The 17,825-nt window shown below is 40.3% G+C and overlaps 1 protein-coding gene across 1 annotated transcript; it reads right to left on the reverse strand.

The window, feature by feature from the left end:
- Positions 1 to 403: 403 nt before the first annotated feature.
- Positions 404 to 14,439, reverse strand: LOC135464865 (uncharacterized). Its single transcript, XM_064742433.1, has 3 exons — positions 13,440 to 14,439; positions 1,277 to 1,353; positions 404 to 604 (listed from the first exon to the last, which is right to left on the reverse strand). The coding sequence occupies exons 1-3, from the start codon at positions 14,437 to 14,439 to the stop codon at positions 404 to 406; spliced, it is 1,278 nt and encodes a 425-aa protein (XP_064598503.1).
- Between the last annotated feature and the right edge of the window lie 3,386 nt (positions 14,440 to 17,825).

Raw genomic sequence — 17,825 nt, forward strand, 5'->3', positions numbered from 1 at the left:
TTATTTTTTCAAATAACCATTGTTAGCTTCTCAAGCAAATGCTAAAAATCTGTACATAACTTTACTGTAAACACTTAGCTCCTCTTATCTTTCCGTCATTCATGTACTCTTAACTTTTGGAGATGATTTTTTCAGATGCCCTTGTTACAGTAAATCCATTGTATTTCACCTAATGTTTGGTATGTAAAATGCACTTTCAGGAGCACAGAAAGACATTAAAATGATACTTTTGATGCCAAAACTTAAGTTTACTGATAAGAAATTGATAAAATTTTCCAAAAAAAAAAACCCTCTGTAGTGGTCCAATGACGTGGATGAATCAATCAGAAAGTGTAAGTTGCAAAAATCTAAAATTTAGCTGAGGTACAGTAATCAAAAATGGTTGCCTAACATTTCTGTCAGGTCACATGGTGATGGTGAAGGTGGTGATGGTGATGGTAGTGATGGTGATGGTGAAGGTGGTGATGGTGAAGGTGGTGAATGTGATGATGGTGATGGTGATGGTGGTGATGGTAATGATGGTGATGGTGAAGGTGGTGATGGTAGCGATGGTGATGGTAGTGATGGTGATGGTGAAGGTGAAGGAGGTGATGAGTAGGACTTCCTAAGACACGTGTTCCCTCTGCGATAAAAGTGTTTGAACGCAAAACTCCCCTATTTAGAATCATGCACTTTGCTGCTCATTCCTGCCTTAAAGATCAAGATTAAGGGCAAACTGCAAGGCTCATGAGAAAGTATATGTACGTGTAACATAGTACCATACCATGTATTACAATAACAGGCATGGGAACAGGTGATAATAAAAAAGACTCATAAATTGACGGCGCGAGAGTGCCGTAGCCGAGAGCGCTTGCGCTCGAGCGGGGGGGAGAGCACGAGAGGGGGGCAGCGCCCCCCTCTCACAGGTAGGCGAATTTTAGATGAAATAACAATATTTCGTGACCATAGGTGAAAAAAAAAAGTGTTTTTCTTGGATCTTCTTCAGTTACCCTAACATACAATAAAAGCTTTCAGATGTTAGTTACTTTTCACAAATGTTACCTTCCAAATTGGCCGCTTTTTTTCTGGTCAATGACACACCTTCACTTCTGGAAAGTTCACTCAGGACTTCACATATTTACAAATTCACAGATAGGGCCATTTCCATAGCCTCACACTGTCACAACATTTTTACTGATTATTTACAACAATTGTATATACATATTAACACCGTCAGCTTCCCATCCCATCAAATACGTTTGGCCTTCTTCCTCGGACTGGTATCTGTGGCTGGTACCCCTGCCCTCTTCTTAGCTGCTAGCTTCTCCAGAACACCCCGAAGGTGAGCATTCCTAGCCCGTTTGGAAGCTTTCCCTGCCAACAATACGGATTGCTTTTTGCTGATCGCCTTTTCTTGGGTTACGGAATGTACAGCTTTTTTCTCCTCTAACGCCAAACGAGCCACCTCTTTCTCTTTGATCGATTGATACAATTTCTTTCCGGACAACGATGACCTTCACGGACCGTCCTTCACGCACACACGGTTGGCGATTTCCAGTTTAACGACTACCGAAAACTGTACTCGCTCTGGTTCACATGGTCTCGAAGGCAGGTCAATCTCCACTTCTATTTGTATCATTTAGTTTCTGTACGTGTCTTATGGGAATGGGGTTGTCCGGATTGCGACAACCAAATATCACTTCAGTTTACGGCAGTACACGAATGCCCGATACGCGCAACTCGGGAAGTCGGAAGACCAGATGAAGTGAAAGATTACAGATATTAAATAAAGTCAATGCAGGTTTGAAACTCTTGCTCAGGTCAGATTCAAGCTCTTCACCCCCCCCCCCCCCCATTTTCTCACCGGATTTATACGAATCTCAGAAACGACATTTTCATACAAAAAAAAGACGGACTTCCGTCTAAAGACGGAAAATTCCCATGCCTGCAATAAGAACTCTTATCAATACAGCTTGGACCTGATCAGCCATCACTGTTCAGGAAAAGGGAGAGAGAGTGCAAAATGCATTTGACATATATGGACTGAAGACTGGGATTTCCATGCGTTTGTGCGATTCCCATGTAAGCTGAATCATAGGCTATCCGGGAACACAGGTAAATCTGTGTATGCTTTAACACCTTAGATCATGTGACAGCGTTAAAAGCCCGTCACAGTTGACTGCTCAGTCATTCATCAGCGTGAACAGAACAGCACCTTGACGAAAATCGCTCAATGAAACTGGGCCATCCACGATGTCCACACTAATGTGGCACCAAACTAGTACGGGTACAGGTATACTTACAATACTGGGGTAATCTTTTAATTTATTCAAAAGATGGAACATGTACCTGTACATTTGTATCTGTGCTCAAATCCCAAATTCAAAAAAAAAAACTAATGTGCTAACAGGCCTACGGATGTTTTTAATAGTTTAATACTCGAATAATGCAGGGGGGGTAGCCAGAAATATGAAAAAGGGAGTCCATGGTGAGAAGGGCATTCTGATTTCATGTTTTTCTACCTCACTCATGTTAAAAGAAGACACACCTAATGTACAAGAACATTCATTCTAACCCCAGGCTTTTGTCAGGTGTGTCTTCATACTTGCACATGGAGATTCGACCGTTCACTCTCCACAGGAATACCCAGTATCAAACTTTCATTCTCAACAGGTAATTACTCAGTATCAAACTTTCATTCTCAAAAGGTATACTGAGTATCAAACTTTCATTCTCAACAGGTATACTCAGTACCGAAATTCCTGTCTCAACAGGTAAAAACTCAGTATCAAACTTTCATTCTCAACAGGTATACTCAGTACCGAAATTCCTTTCTCAACAGGCAAAAACTCAGTATCAAACTTTCATTCTCAACAGGTATACTCAGTACCGAAATTCCTTTCTCAACAGGTATACCCAGTATCAAACTTTCATTCTCAACAGGTATGCCCCAGTATCAAAGCTTCTTAACACGAATACTCAGCATCCAACTTGCATTCTCATCAGGGACACTCATGCAGTATTAATGAGAACGAAAGTCTAAAACTGCAGCTGTACTACAATGTAAAAATCTGAGAAAGCTGCCTTGCTTTGCTCTTATAGCTGTTCTCCACATCAGATCATTCAACTTTTTACCTATTCACTGAATATATCTAGAGCAAGGGAAACTTATACGGATAGTTCCTTAACATCAGAATCTTCAACAGCGATTAAAAGATTTAATAATACAGGTTCAAACACTGTATCTGCCGGTGGGTGTAAACAAGTCAGTGGTTTAAGTTAAAAACACCAAGAATTAAGCACAGAGATGGGCTAGCTATTTACCTGGTAAAATTGTCGCTATAAAGGGGAGAGGCTTAAACGGGGGGTGTGGTGGTAGATTTAATAATCCAAGTTGGTTCACGCTAACACAATTACAAGCCAGGTGAAATAAATACTATACCCTATGCCAGTGGAGGGTAAAGCAATAAACGCGCCCAGGTACAGACCTATAGCCTACCTGTACCAGACAGATGCCATGGGAGTGAGTGCCTCAGTTGAAACTGAAGCAGGTATAGAGGTGTACATGTATACTGTAAGTGTATATGTAGATTCACAATTCACAGTAGAAGGGACAAACTACTTTACAGGTGTACACAAGTAATATTTTCTAATGTCATTTTAATAATGGGACGCCCATTAAAGGCTCATATGTAATCAAATGTGGGTTAACACAGCCAAACACAAAGATCTCTAGCCCATTCATTTCTGTGCTCACCCCCCTCCCCCCACTTTAAACCTTCAGGCCCCAATGGTAACATAACTTACACTAAATATGTACATCTACAGTATTGTACCCTGGGTCATGTCACAGGAGATACATGTACATGTACATCTACTCACCTGCAGGGGGGGACCTTTCATCATATTGTAGGTGTGGTATAGGATAAAGGGATGGAAATTATAAGGTACATGTGCACTGTGTTTGAAACCTACTTTTCTCAACTTCGCCTACAAGTTCATGAACTGTACGGTGCACAATGCATCTATACAAAATCACTTCAAAATGATCAAACCAAACACGTGAAATTTTCTGTCTTCAGGGGTGAGTTGTTCAAAAGTGTATGAAAGTTATTAAAGCCAGACTTAAATCTTAATACAAGTCTCCCCCTAATACAAAGTAAGTGGCACTTTTAAGTCTTCATGGACTGTTAATACCAGACTTAAGTCTTAATACACTTTTGAATAACTGGGTGCATAGCTTAGGCTGCTACATTTACATGTAACAATGCTCTACTCTGACAGTATTACAACTTCAAAAATGGAATACTATCAAATTTAATTAAAAACTAGTTATTTAATCTAATTAAAATTCTGCCCATGACATATTGCGTGCACGATTATGATAATTCTGTTGATCTCACAGAAGTTTTTAGGTTTAATTACCTCAAATAAAACATTTTTATGATATTTTAAAATATCTGTTTAATAGCACTTTTCAGTTCAAAATTTTCCGTCATTTACCATATCATAATGAGAAGGTTCGAACTTCTTACAAAGGACTTGCATATTTCAGTATGCAAAACTAAACTGAATGTCTTAAAGGTGAAATTTTATTTGATTCCGTCAGGTTTCTAATTGCACAATTCATCTTAGAAAAAGTCATTTTAATTGAGACCGTATACAAATTACAATGATAGAGTATATTACTTTTTCACATGTAAAAAAAATGTAATGCATAGAGCATATTGCACAGTAAAGGTTAAATATCATAAATATTTTTCTAGTGACTGGTGAAAATCATTTCCACTTTTCACAAGAAAAATATCTGTTATATTCAACTTTCACTGTGCAATAAAATATTTATATTTTGACAACATCACGTGTATTTAAACAAGTTTAAACAATGTTTTTAACTGTAGGCCTTCACAGATTTTTGTATACAGTGTTTAACAACAAAACTGATCTCTTACTGAGCCAGTGAGGTATCAATTTTATTCGTGAATGAAATCCTGACATTTCACCTTTATATAAATAATACAATCATAGAACACAAGCATGAGGATTGGCGAATCGACATTTCAGATCTATGAGCACAACCAAAGCATAAATTTGCACCAACTGTAATATTCTGCATTCAGGATTCTTAAGATGATGTGATGGGAATCCGATGGACCATAAGAAAATACACTGTAAATCTAAGGATATATCAAAATATTTGACCATGTAAAAAGAGGCGGTGTCAAAAATGTAAGCAACCGACGTATCAACAGACTGTAAAGAGATTCAGAGAGAAACTAATAACTGTTTGATAATCATTAGCAGAACATGCATGTGATAAAGCAGTGTTCAGTTAATGCCTAATATCTGAGTTTTTAATTCTCACCTCTGCCAGATGCGCAGCCGTATCCACTGACCGAGACAGTTTTAACACTCAGTACATCCCAATCGTATATGCGTACTGAGACTTTATAAGCAAAATGATGTATAAAGCTATAAAAACTAGGGTAACAAGATACTGTGTACTCCTTACCCTACAAAAAGATTCGAGTCATACGTTTTCCTATTCAGCGATTATAAGAGTACATGCACTCGAACTCTGTCTGGCTCAGCTCTGATTCGCAGCCACTCGGCTTCACATGCATGGAGACAACGACGACAAGGGTGACTCACAATGCCTCTCCATTCAATACTCAGTCAGAGAAGGTGGGGGATGGGAGAAGGGGGAGCAGTGCTAAGGTTGCTACTGTCTGTGACAGGAGAGGCCAGTTTGTCTCTGTGTGGTCACTGTCTACAGGAAAGGCTTCATTGTCCAGTGTGCCAGCCTGTGACTGCAGATATCAGAGCTAAGGGCACAATGATATATCGTGGTGGGGGTGGGGCAGGAAGCAGAGTTCTCAAGAGGAAATAACCCTACACACTATATTGTACATATACGTACATGATAGAATATGTACGCTGTAACATTATACACATGTACATATAAATGTCATATTTGAGAACTGATATTCCTAAAAAGGTCTGAGATTTTACACCAAAAACGTACGATACAGAACTCTCCGCCCCACTGACTTAATCCAGTAAACTGTGTCTCACCTAAAGTTTGCTATAAATCATGTAAACATGCACTTCCAGAGGCACACGAAAACCATAAACTAATATTTGTGATGTCCATACTTCCATGTAAGTTTTCCTGAGGAAGAAATTACCAAATTTCACACAAAAAAATCCTCTTCAATGATCCTATCAGGTGGATGAATCAACCAGAATCAAGTAAAATATGTCACCCTGAAAAATGTTCAACTTGGAAAACAGTCAGCCAAAATCCTACAATGGTGGCGTGGAGGGGGGCGGGGGATAAGGGACATTTCTAGAAAACATAGTAGCTCTTATGGACTTTTTCAATGAAGGAATTGACCCTCACATTTTTTTTTGTATCGTGAAAGGTTTGGAAAGCCCTGATATTAAATGAACAGTATGCTGGTTATAAGAAACTTTGTAAACTCTGTGAATAAAGAAACTTGTTTTTTTCATCTCGAACTAAGAACAACATTAAAACCAGTAATTACTGCTACTGAACTTCATTAAGTGTGATGACACAAAAGCAAAGCAATGATAAGAATGATACGGAGGCTGTAATAAAGTTTAAGTGTACATGTGCATGTAAGAGAATATCCATCTAACTTCATTTATTTACATGATTGGTATTTTACAGTGTACTCAAGAGTATTTCACTTATACGACGGCGGCCAGCATTATGGTGGAAGAAAACCAGGCAGAGCCTGGCGGGAAACCAACGACCATCCGCAGGTTGCAGGCAGGCCTTTCCACGTTCGGTTAGAGAGGAAGCCAGCATGAGCTGGACTTGAACTCACAGTGACCGCATTGGTGAGAGACTCCTGGGTCATTGTGCCTGGGTGCTGACCACCTCGGGCAAGGAGGCCCCCCTTCCAACATCATAACCAGCATAATACATGTAGGTATAGTTATCACCAGGCTGTAACACATGTGCTCGTCTCTAACACTTAATTCTGTCTAACAAACTATGTAAACAAAGACAATTTATTAGTTACCAGATTGCTCCCGATCTTTGAACAAAAACAACATTATCAGTTCTAGAACATGTAATTGCTGCTGAAGTAATTAAAACTTCATTGAATCTGATGACACGGTATGACGAATTCACCAGAAGGACATACATGAAATATACATGCTTGCACACATTTAAACTTCACACTCCTAATCAGCATAATGAGCCATGATCAGCTGGCCAGAACACACCTACAACACAGTCTTGGCTGCAGAGCGCATGTACATGTAAGAAAAGGTCTCACCACTCTTATCTGGCTCAAATGAACACATCCCTATTGATTGAACATGCAAAAATAGATTAATATCTGAATTCCATCACAATAATGAGCCTTCTGAACAATTACCTGAAAAGCCATTTTAATAATAAAAATCTCACGTTGGCCTATGTAGGCATACATATATACATATTATATGTGATATAATAATGTCAACTTAAAGACACAATCACGTTGCTTGCAACAAATTACATGACAGCCATTAAGTTGCTCTTATCAGTTGAGATGCTTCATTTTGATGATTAATTGCTTCCACTTCATTAAGTTGCAAATTCTATTGCCTGTAAAATGGTGTACATACATGTATGTTTAACATAGTATCAAGTCTCTTGTGAACAGGCCACAGTGTTTCAATTACGGCATGTTTCAAATTTCAATTAGTTCACTATCATTAAATCAATTATGAGAGCATGAAAGGCAAGCCATACTGTACATGTGTGCACATATCCAGACTTTATGATGTGACTTTCTAGAAACAGAAATGAAGATAAATTTACAACTTGCAGTAAAAGTCTTAAATTTGTGTCTGGAATAAGTACACACACTTTCTTGATTTCTATTTAGGTATTTTATTTTTAATTTTTACATACAGTATGTGTTATTTCATCACATAAAGAACAGATAAGTGAAATATAAACCTTTCGATTGTTTAAAATTAATGCTTTTTTTTTTTTTCTTTTTTAAATAACTGCCTGATTATGCTAACTGATCCATAAAGACACTGCCCCATGTGTGAATTATGTGCGTTGAAAAATAAAAAATCATGATTTGCACAAAACAAACTCATCATGGCTGGTTTTGAACCATATACATGGGGCAATTTAGAAGATTGTAACATAGTATTCAACAAAAGTTCTTGAAACTGAGAGTGGTACGAGGTGACTGGTACTTACATTGTAGTGACATCCAGAAAATCAGACACTAAAACATATCCTAGCTCTCATGTTCAGCAGTGTGTACATACATTACAGTAGTACAGAAATGTCAGCAAACGCCTTGCTGTTTTAAGAACATATATACAGTACTTACAAACTTTCAAAACCTGAATAAAACTGGGGAGCTTTGAAAACTCTGCCTCTGAATCAGGGGCCTTTGCTAATAATACAAGTAGTTGTAAAGTACTCTGTACATTATGGATGGATATTTTACTAGTTCATGATGTGTTTAAAATCCGAACTGGACTTCAGTTTGATCAACATGTCCAAAAGCTTTCATCTCCCGTACAAATATTACATACCAAAGACACGAGGTACATGCTTAATTCCATGAAACAGACATGTATGTGTATCTTTGATGTTTTTTAATGTTTTAAAGTTTACCTATCCTCCTCCTTCAACCTTCTCTACAGAATCTGACATGTCTGCAACCAGTATTCTGAAACATTCTGAGAGAGGTATGGGTTACAGAGAAATAATTTTCCCAGTTTTATGAAGCTTTTGTCTTAAGTGATACAAACATTTTTAGGGCAAGGGTAGAAATTTCTAAAAAAAAAAAACCCTGTCACAGAGACAGGTAGAGTTTTATTTACCTGTCACCTACAGGTGCCTGCCTGCTTTTAGAAAGTCTATCATAGCCATATCAGTCTACTGTGCACACGTATAATTGGTTTCAGCAGCATTTTCCTTTTTATTCAATATTGTGTCCAGACTGGGACTTCTGCACTGCCCATCATCAAACTGAAACGTACTTGCGGGAAGTTCACTCTGTACTTGTGCACGCATGTGCTTCCCATTCGAGAGAAACAACCGAGGAAAAGTATTCGGTCTTTGTGTGCGTTTAGACTTATATGTGTGTCTTGAGTTGCTCCCCTTTTCACCTGCAACGCCGCGCACATTTCTCTCAGCAATGCGTTCCGAAAGCTATACACTCTGGGTAAAAGGAAGAGGACAGGACCATAAATATTAACATCAAACTTTATTATTTATTTATTTCACTTGTGTACTTGAAAGGATTTCATTTATACGAGCAAACTTGCACCAACTGAAATGTTGAAAGACTAAGGAGTCGTGTGTGACACTTTAAATTTGATTGGTTCACTGCTCTGAGTTGACTGTCCTCTAGTTCAGGTGGACTTGCACTTGTTGATGCTGTTTGTTCCGTCATACATGTAGCTGTGGGTCTCTTGCTAAAAAGTGTTAGGAAAAGCATGGCTTCTTGCAGATCTAATTTTGCCATTGCTATATGATAACCAAAGTGCGTTCTTCAACACTGAAGGTAAGTCTGCTCTCGGAACTGAAAGCGCAAATACGATAGGTTCGATGATGGCGGCACTAAATGATGTCCTAACAGACCTGTTCGGGCCCAAAAATGACGAAGTCTTGCCATAACGCCAAGTAAATACTTGCATACGGACTTCACAAACATAGACATGCATGGATATTGACTTAAACATAATTGTAAACTTATTAAGCCTACCTGTCACTGCGACAGGTGAACTTTTGTTGCTGAGGAAAATAGCTTGTAGCCAACAGGTAGAGAGGCATTATTTCAACCCCTGTTAGCGTCATTTCCGTAATAGTTGTATGCATAAATTCCACTGAAAAAAGAGCTTTAGTGGTGGAAAAGACTGAAGATTTACAGTATATGTACATCTAAAATAAGACTGACCAGACTGCCACTGGGTTTACTGACACCATCTTTGTAAACGGACATGAGTGGACATGAGTGCAAGCGTAAATGCATTCTGCATGCAAATGTACATGTACAGTACGGTATAAATGTAACATAAAAACAGCAGTCATCATTTTACCTTTTCTTATAATTATCCCACATCAGACAAAATGCTCTGCTTTTCATTGGACAACAAAGGTCACGTGGGTACAAATATATTCTCAAATCCTGAAGAGGATGTCAAATGTGTCTGCCGAGTAGGTTATCTCCCTTTGTGGGGCTGTGAATAAAATGGTCACATCGCTGAAGCGATTCACCCAAACATTGTTATTCTGCACTGAATTGATGGTCTTTGCAGGATAAATTCGTTACATGGTTACTCAGTGATAGGATACGCAAATGCCTGTATATTGTGTGAGTAATCCTCAGAATAGGCGAGGGGATTACTGACACCATATATTTCCGTATCCGTTCACTGAGTAACCATGTAAATAACAATATGAAGCATGAGTATCAACTCTGAGAAGTCAAGTCTACATTTGTATGTTAATTTTCAACCAAGTAAAGCCTGCACAACAAACAGGCTACCTGAGCAGACCCACCCGATGTTTACACAACCTCAATAAAAAACATCCCTACAGGAAACTCTCCGCAGCATCAAGCTCTTGTTCATTTGCATAATCCACACAGCCTCCTAACAATGCATAAAAGTCACTGCCGACAGCCACCTACATGCATGCATTATCACACAGAAGGATTAAGTGTCTGGTCAAAGAGACGCAGATCTGAAATGTTCATGCATTTATAGGCACATTTGAGTGACTTGTCTGAATAATGTTTACAACGTAATATACATGTACTTGTACACAAGGCTATATCTAGAGTCACTTCATTTCTGGAAGACAGTTGGCCCCCAAAACTGTTGGCCGCCCAAACTAAACGAGCTGTATTAACACTAACAGGTAAACTAAACACAAATATGATGGTTTATCCACAGAAAGTTAAGTTTTCATACAAATTTCTTTCATTCACAGACTTAAAAGCTCTAAGAAAGCATCCTTTTAAGTCGCATTTCTACAATGTCTTCATGCACAGTCACACATTGTTACCACTGAAGTTTGGGGTGAGAACCTTTAATGCTTTTCTAGACATGGCCCTGATATATAAACACGTATTTTATTACTGTACCTAAAACAAAAGAACAGAATATTTGTGCTGTGACACATAGTCTGTACATGTAGGTCAGTCGTTCATTTTGAAATATCAGCAAGACACTGATGTTTTCTGAAATCTTCGGTATACTTCGGTACATACACTGCATACGCATGTGCCCCAGCTTATAAACCTCCCAATGCAACTCGCGCTAGCGCGCTAACCAGCTTAGCCACGGAGGACCCTAGGTCATTACGCTGCGCTAACTCGCTAACCAACTGAGCCATGGAGGCCCCTGGGTCATTATGCTGCTCTAGAGCGCTAACCAGCTGAGCCACGGAGGCCCCTGGGTCATTACGCTGTGCTAGCGCGCTAACCAACTGAGCCACGGAGGCCGCTGGGACATTACACTGCGCTAACTCGCTAACCAACTGAGCCATGGAGGCCCCTGGGTCATTACGCTGCTCTAGCGCGCTAAGCAACTGAGCCATGGAGGCCCCTAAGTCATTTCGCTGCGCTAGCCTACTGAGCCACGAAGGGCCCTGGGTCATTTCGCTGCGCTAGCGTGCTAACAAACTTAGCCACAGAGGCCCCTGGGTCATTACGCTGCGCTAACTCGCTAACCAACTGAGCCATGGAGGCCCCTGGGTCATTACGCTGCTCTAGCGCGCTAAGCAACTGAGCCATGGAGGCCCCTAAGTCATTTCGCTGCGCTAGCCTACTGAGCCACGAAGGGCCCTGGGTCATTTCGCTGCGCTAGCGTGCTAACAAACTTAGCCACAGAGGCCCCTGGGTCATTACGCTGCGCTAACTCGCTAACCAACTGAGCCATGGAGGCCCCTGGGTCATTACGCTGCTCTAGCGCGCTAAGCAACTTAGCCATGGAGGCCCCTAAGTCATTTCGCTGCGCTAGCGCGCTAACCTACTGAGCCACGAAGGGCCCTGGGTCATTTCGCTACGCTAGCGCGCTAACAAACTTTGCCACAAAGGCCCCTCTCCACTATTTAAAGATACATGTATACATGTACATGTGCAAAACCAAATGACCCATGATAAAGAAACTCATCAACTTGACATGCAATTCATTAATATTATAAATGCCTGTACTTTGATGTACTATGGTTGTTAATGCATATTTAATATATTGCCTGGTTTGGATAAGACTCATTAATTAATAGGCAGGATAATTCCCTTGTCAATAAACAACAGGCTGACATCAATATATGCTCAGTACATGTATTCAAATGCACAGGTGTCTCTTTTATGTAAATATTAATGCTAATCCCATGAAAATGAGTTCAAACTGTGATGAAATCTGACTAGATGAGATAATGATATACATGCACTGTAATTCTTCAACCTAGCACATTTGCAAGGCGTTTTAATATCCAAGCATATTCTGAAGGCATTAATCTGTGTTGACTGATAAAATTATACTTCTTGTGAAACCCTGAAATTGGCCAATCCAACCAATTTAGTTTTATCCCCGAAATCAATATAAAAATGTGCATAAATTACCCTGAAAGTTGCTCTAGTAGATCTAGAATCTGCTGGCATGGGTTCAACCTTGCATCAAACATCTTCTTTAACCTCCATTTCAGATTCTGCCGAATCCATCAATCATGAGGCCTCCTCCGTGGCCTAGTTGTTAGCATGCTAGCGCAGCACAATTACTTTCCCATGTGTCACTTAAAGCCCAGTTTAAGCTATTATATGTATATTCTTGAGTATGGCATAAAACACAAGTGAAACAAGTAAATCACCTATCAAACTATTCTCAAATAATGCTAAGCAGCATCAAAATATTAAAAATGAGTGTTTTCAGATGCCCTGGTAGGCAAATTTAAAGTAAGCTGCATACATGAACATACATCTCCAGATTCCAAGACTACATATATTTATTTATTTATTTGATTGGTGTTTTGCGCCTCACTCAAAAATATTTAACTTTTACGACGGCAGCCAGTATTGTGGTGGGAGGAAACCCACGACCATCCGCAGGTTGGTGACAGACCTTCCCATGTACGGAGGGAAAGGAAGCCAGCATGAAGACAATATATAAAGGATATAGATAACAGTACAAATACATTTGTGCAAGGTCATTACTATTCACAGGCATGTGATCTGAAAATCAGTAAAACTTCTGAAAAGTCCCTCAAAATGTCTGAACTACCCTCCCCTCCCCCCACCCCACCCCTCAAACTATTACTATCAATTTAGTCATTGCAGTCTTGACAAAATCAAGAGGATGGCCAAGAAATCAACTACATAATCTGAAATAAGCAATTATCTGAAAATCCGTCTTCCCTTTATTAATCTCTTAATGTATGTATTGAACAAACGCACACCAACCTTCCACCTCTGTATCTAGCGTCGTCTTGCAAGTCACAGAAATATCTGTAACAATCTCAGCCGTCAAAACCTGCGTAACTTCCATGTCTGTATCAGGGCTAATTGTGGATTGTCCACTTCGATCACCTATCATCCCTATACTGATGGGACTGTCCACAACAAGTGCTGTTGTTACTGTTACAGGAAGATTATCTCCCCTTGCCAATTCAAAATCTGGCCTCCCTGGAACGGGTGATTTTCTACCTTCTGTTATGTGCAAATTCTCAAGATGTGACAAATTAAGAGTACTTTCTGTGACACTTTCAGTACCTGGACTATAAGGTATTGTTAGAGTTACAGGTGCAAATGGTGTAACACCTGTAATACATGTATCTGCAGTGCCAGTGATTGGACTAGCGTTCTGAGGAAAGTAAGGAGCCCTTGATGAACACACCTGTACCTCTGCACCTGCTGAACCAGGGGTTGTCTGCACATTCCTCACTGCAGCTGATGCTGAACTTTCTCTTGGTTGTGAGACATTATAAGGAACCCTAACAGTAACAGTTTCTCCAGTTACTGCCTGACCTGCGACCACACTTGCACTGTTTGGAGACCGTTGCACATTTGCAACATCAACATTCCTCACTGCAGTTGCTACAGAACTTTTGTTTTCTCTGGTCTTCGAGACATTATATGGTACTCTAACGGTAACAGTTTCTCCAGTTACTGCCTGACCTGCAACCACACAAGCGCTGTTTGGAGACAGTTGCACATTTGCAACATCAACATTCCTCACTGCAGTTGCTGCAGAACTTTTGTTTTCTCCAGTCTCACAGACATGATAAGGAAATCTAACGGTAACAGTTTCTCCAGTTACTGCCTGACCTGCAACCACACTTGCACTGTTTGGAGACCGCTGCACATTTGCAACGTCAACATCTCTGTTCCCTGTCGCCACATATTCCGACGACTGGCCACATGGGTCAGAGTTCGGCACTAAATTAATCTCAACATTCGCCATGTGTACGTGTGTCAATCAGCGGAGCATGTGAATCTGTGAACCGTGAAGCTCCTAACAAGCTCATTAACAGGTGCTCCTCCAAGTACCTACAGAGCACCCCTGATTCCTGCATAAACACGAGAATCCGCTTCTTGAATGAAACCTAACAAAAAAAAAAAAAAAAAAAAAAAAAAACCCTTTTTTTTGCACCTTTACTGCCCACAGGTGCAAAATTAGAACTTTATCCCTTTGAAGACGTTTCAACATAAGAAATCCACACACAGGTAGCAGAAAAATCCTGTCCTTTGTGCAGGCACCTTCCGTGTAACCTGTTAATTAAGTCACAGAACCATCGAGATGCAGAAACCCTGAATCTGTTTAAAAAGCTAAATTTACACAGTTAAACAGTGCAGAGTATGTTCATGAATTTCAAATCCAGAACCATGTCTCTCCGTTTGTCTGTTTCGTCTGGGGATGGTCTGACAGGCACGGAAGCACCCGGACTGTGACTAAGTGCCAACGACGGTGAACATGCTGCTTAAATTTGCACGACGCAATCGTGTCACCCATGTTGACTCAAGTTACACAAAACCTCTCCCAGGTTAACCATTTTAAGGGCTGATTACGACCGTGAGCCTGTCAATGCCGACTGATGCTCTCTGACACAGGTTAACCCCTTCACTTTACAAACACTGATTACATGCGTACAATATAGGTACCAATACTTGTACATGTATTACAGTTTGTCTGTGATATTTTTAGGTGTGGTACACCCAGGACTAAAACTATGATAGATGTGGGGTTAGAAAGAGTCAGGTACGTACATTTATAAGAGTGCAGAAAATGTCCCTTCACTAAGATTCTATTGATTGCATTTGAGTCAACATCCCACAAATTTGTAAACATACACGCTGTTTTCAAACTTTAGATACTTGTAAATCAACTTGAAATTGCTCAGTTTTCAAATATCTCAGTATAAATGGACACATGAATGTATACTGTAAAGAAAGCTTTGTACTACTTCACAGCTGCATGGTACTGCCACTAACGGTATGGTATGTACATGTACATGTACTGTCAAACAACGGTATGTTACTGCCTAACAATGATATGTTACTGCTTAACAGTTTGGTACTGCCTAGTAGCAGTTTGGTACTGCCAAGCAACAATATAGTACTGCCAAGTAGCAGTATGTTACTGCCTAATAACAGTTTCGTACTGCCAAGCAACAATATGTTACTGCCAAGTAGCAGTATGTTACTGTCTAACGACAGTTTGGTACTGCTAAGCAACAATATGGTACTGCCAAGTAGCAGTATGTTACTGCCTAACAACAGCATGGTGCTTTTAAGCTACAATATGGTATTGTTAAGAAACAGTTTAGTGCAACTCCACAGCTGCACAGTATGTTGTGCGATTCAGAAATGCACACACCCATGAATTTTCTGTGCCTGCAAAACTGCAAGGTTCTACACTTGCACCGACTTGAATTTGTGCCATACAGCACAGAGCTGCGTGAGATTCATAACCATTTTAATAGCACTGTGAGATGTATGTAATAAGTCATACATCACTACAAAAATACCTCTACATTTCAAATCAACACAACATATATATTGTGCACATCTACATAATGTGCAGGTGATTTTCCAGAACAATCATCACATGTAGATGTACAAGTAGCCCATTCTTTCCACCCACATCCATGACATCACTGCAACCACCAGATGCATGTCGAATTTTGTATGTGGTTCACTGTTAAAGACTACCACCACGAGCACGTTAACCATGGAGGAGGTGGTGAAAACAAACAGGCTGGCTATAAAAAAAAAAGTGAGGTTTTACTGTGTGTATTTAAAATACCATGTTAACCCTTGCAAACCAGGTTAGGCAAGTACAGCCAAATGCAAACAAACGAAGGCCTGCGAGGATGGCTTGCACACATGTGATGAATACAGCTATTATAGCCTCCCACTTCTCTGGCTGTACATGGGAAGGTTTGGCAGCAATTTGTGAACGGTCGTGGGTTTCCCCATGGTTTCTGTCGGGTTTCCTCCCACCATAATGCTGGTCGTTGTCATGTAGGTGAAATATTCTGGAGGACCGCAAAAAAAACCCCCACCAATCAAATAAATAAAAAACCTCCTACTGTCCAAACCTGATTGATGTGCTCATGCAGTACATCTGCATGTACTCCTACATCCTCCACCTTTTCGCATGTGACAGTGCAATTTCAAGTTCTATCTTAATTTGGTTTGGGTGACAAAACTACATGGATTGGGTTGGGTTGGCAAATTTCAGGGCTTCAAACAAAGTATGGTTTTACCAGCCTACACAGAATAATGCCTTCAGATGTGCTTACATTTTACAAACATCCAATAGGCTCACCGGCCCGGATAGCACAATTGGTAGAGTCACACCTAAGATTTTAAAAGAGGAAGTTGTAACTTCCTCGCTTGGCGTTCAGCATGAAGGGGATAGTGCAACGACTGGTTGACCCGTATCAGTATAATGGCTCGGGCGGGGCGGCATACTTGCCTTCGGTAAGTCGTCTCAGTGATGCAGCACTAAATAAAAGAGCGGTGAAAATCCGTCCTGCAACAAGGAGGCACATTACACGTGCATGCACCCTAATGATTCCTTCGTCGTCATATGACTGAAAAATTGTTGAGTACGACGTTAAACCCCAAGCACTCACTCACTCACTCCAATAGGCTCAAGAATTACCTATTACACAAGGTGACAAAGTCAATAGTGATTAAATTTAATTTATTTACTTATTTATTTGTTTGGTATTTTATGCCATACTCAAGAATATTTCACTTATACGACGGTGACCAGCATTATGGTGGGTGGGAACCGGGCAGAGCCTCGGGGAAACCCACGACCAGGTTGCTGGCAAGACCTTCACACTTACGATTAAATTTAAAGTCAAATTGCACTGAACTGTGTCTCAAAGACTTTACACATATACATGTACAGTATCCTTTGGGTGTAACTGTTTAGATATGACAAAGTGTAGAGCTGGCTAAAGTGTCTATAGCACATGTAATGTATAGTAAGTGAGTGAGTGCTTGGGTTTTATCGTCGTAATTAACGATTTTTCAGTCACATGACAACGAAGGAGTTCCTCGAGTGTACGTAATGTGCTTCCTTGTTGCAGGACAGATTTCCTCCACTCTTTTATCTAATGCTGCCTCGCTGAGACGACTGAGCCGAAAGCAAGAAAGCCCCCCCCCCAACCAACACCCAAGCCATTATACTCATTTAGGTCAACCAGTCGTTGCACTATCCCCTTAATGCTAAACGCCAAGCGAGGAAGTCACAACTTCCTCTTTGTTAAGGTCTTAGGTGTGACTGACCCTAGATCTATGCAACAGGGGTCAGTTCACGTAACATATAAAATT

The sequence above is a fragment of the Liolophura sinensis genome, chromosome 4 (genome assembly GCF_032854445.1).
Source record: "Liolophura sinensis isolate JHLJ2023 chromosome 4, CUHK_Ljap_v2, whole genome shotgun sequence".
NCBI lineage: Eukaryota > Metazoa > Mollusca > Polyplacophora > Chitonida > Chitonidae > Liolophura > Liolophura sinensis.